The sequence below is a fragment of the Trypanosoma equiperdum genome (assembly GCF_001457755.1).
Source record: "Trypanosoma equiperdum strain OVI genome assembly, contig: ctg_538, whole genome shotgun sequence".
Taxonomy (NCBI): Eukaryota; Euglenozoa; class Kinetoplastea; order Trypanosomatida; family Trypanosomatidae; genus Trypanosoma; species Trypanosoma equiperdum.
In genome coordinates, this window is record NW_027124463.1 from 1,313 (window position 1) to 2,341 (window position 1,029).

The following is a 1,029-nucleotide window of genomic DNA, read 5'->3' on the forward strand; positions in this document are numbered from 1 at the left end:
CGATTATGGACATTTGAGTAAGTTAGTAAGGTCACCAATTAAATTGACAAATTTTGAAGCATATATGGATTTCAGAGCGCTTAATGGGGAAATTATGGTTGGGGAAGTTATAAGGAGTAAACTGAAATTTAAAGGGTTGTTAACTGTTAATACGCAAGATTGTCGGTATGTAATGCTTGCATAAAAGGATCAAAGAAGCACAGCTAACGACACATCTGTACAAACTATTGGTTTCCATCATATTGGCAAGAAAGACTATCAGAACCTGAAAAGCCACTACAAATATGATTTTATGGTTAAACTTCCGATCCAAAAGCTTACAAAAATGCACGAACGACGGGCAGAATTTCGATGCTGAAACATCCCTTCTTAAGTTCAGATAAGCGACAAAAATTTTAAAAAAACTTGGCAGAACAACTATGATACCTTCTAAAAAGCTTAACAGCACACATTACTTTTCCTTCGCAGCCAGCACCAGCGCTTCCGAGTTTCTTTATCCAGCTCTCCAAATCTGAAAACGGCAGCGTCGCACTTTTGATATTACCAGTGGTTTTTCTACCACATAAACTCCAGGGGTTAAATGGAAAAGCCAGAGTCTTTGTGGTTGTCGTTCAAACTCATGCAACACAAGGATGGTGTAGGCTCATATTGAGTGCGAAACTAAGCCATGTGGAAATTATTACAATTGAAATGGGAGGTTTGTATAGCCATCTTAAGAGGCCTAGATGGGTTATGGAATATTTAGAAAAACAGAATGCAAGTGATGGTGATGTTGTAATAACTGTTGATGGATATGATGTTATAGTTAGTGATGGTAAGAAGTATGAAAATGCTGTGAAATATTTTATACAAAATACTGCTGAAACTGAAGAGCATATTCACAAAAAGCATTTGGAGAGATGTTATTGGTTCTTTAATGTGGGTTACAGGAAAGCAGAGAGTAAAAAGTTACCTCATTTACTAAAACCACCTTATAGTGGCAAACCATATATTAGGTGTGGTGGTTTGATAGCCAGAGTTTGGGCATTT

General features: G+C 36.9%; 2 pseudogenes across 2 annotated transcripts in view; both read left to right on the top strand.

Moving 5' to 3' along the window:
• TEOVI_000227000:pseudogene overlaps positions 1-355 on the top strand; it is a 537-nt pseudogene extending 182 nt beyond the window's left edge. Inside the window, exon 1 of the mRNA in view lies at positions 1-355. This exon is cut by the window's left edge and continues 182 nt beyond it. Coding sequence covers positions 1-355 — 355 coding nt within the window.
• A 236-nt stretch (positions 356-591) lies between these two features.
• TEOVI_000227100:pseudogene lies at positions 592-1,029 on the top strand (annotated as a pseudogene). The gene has a single exon. A coding segment is annotated over exon 1 (438 nt).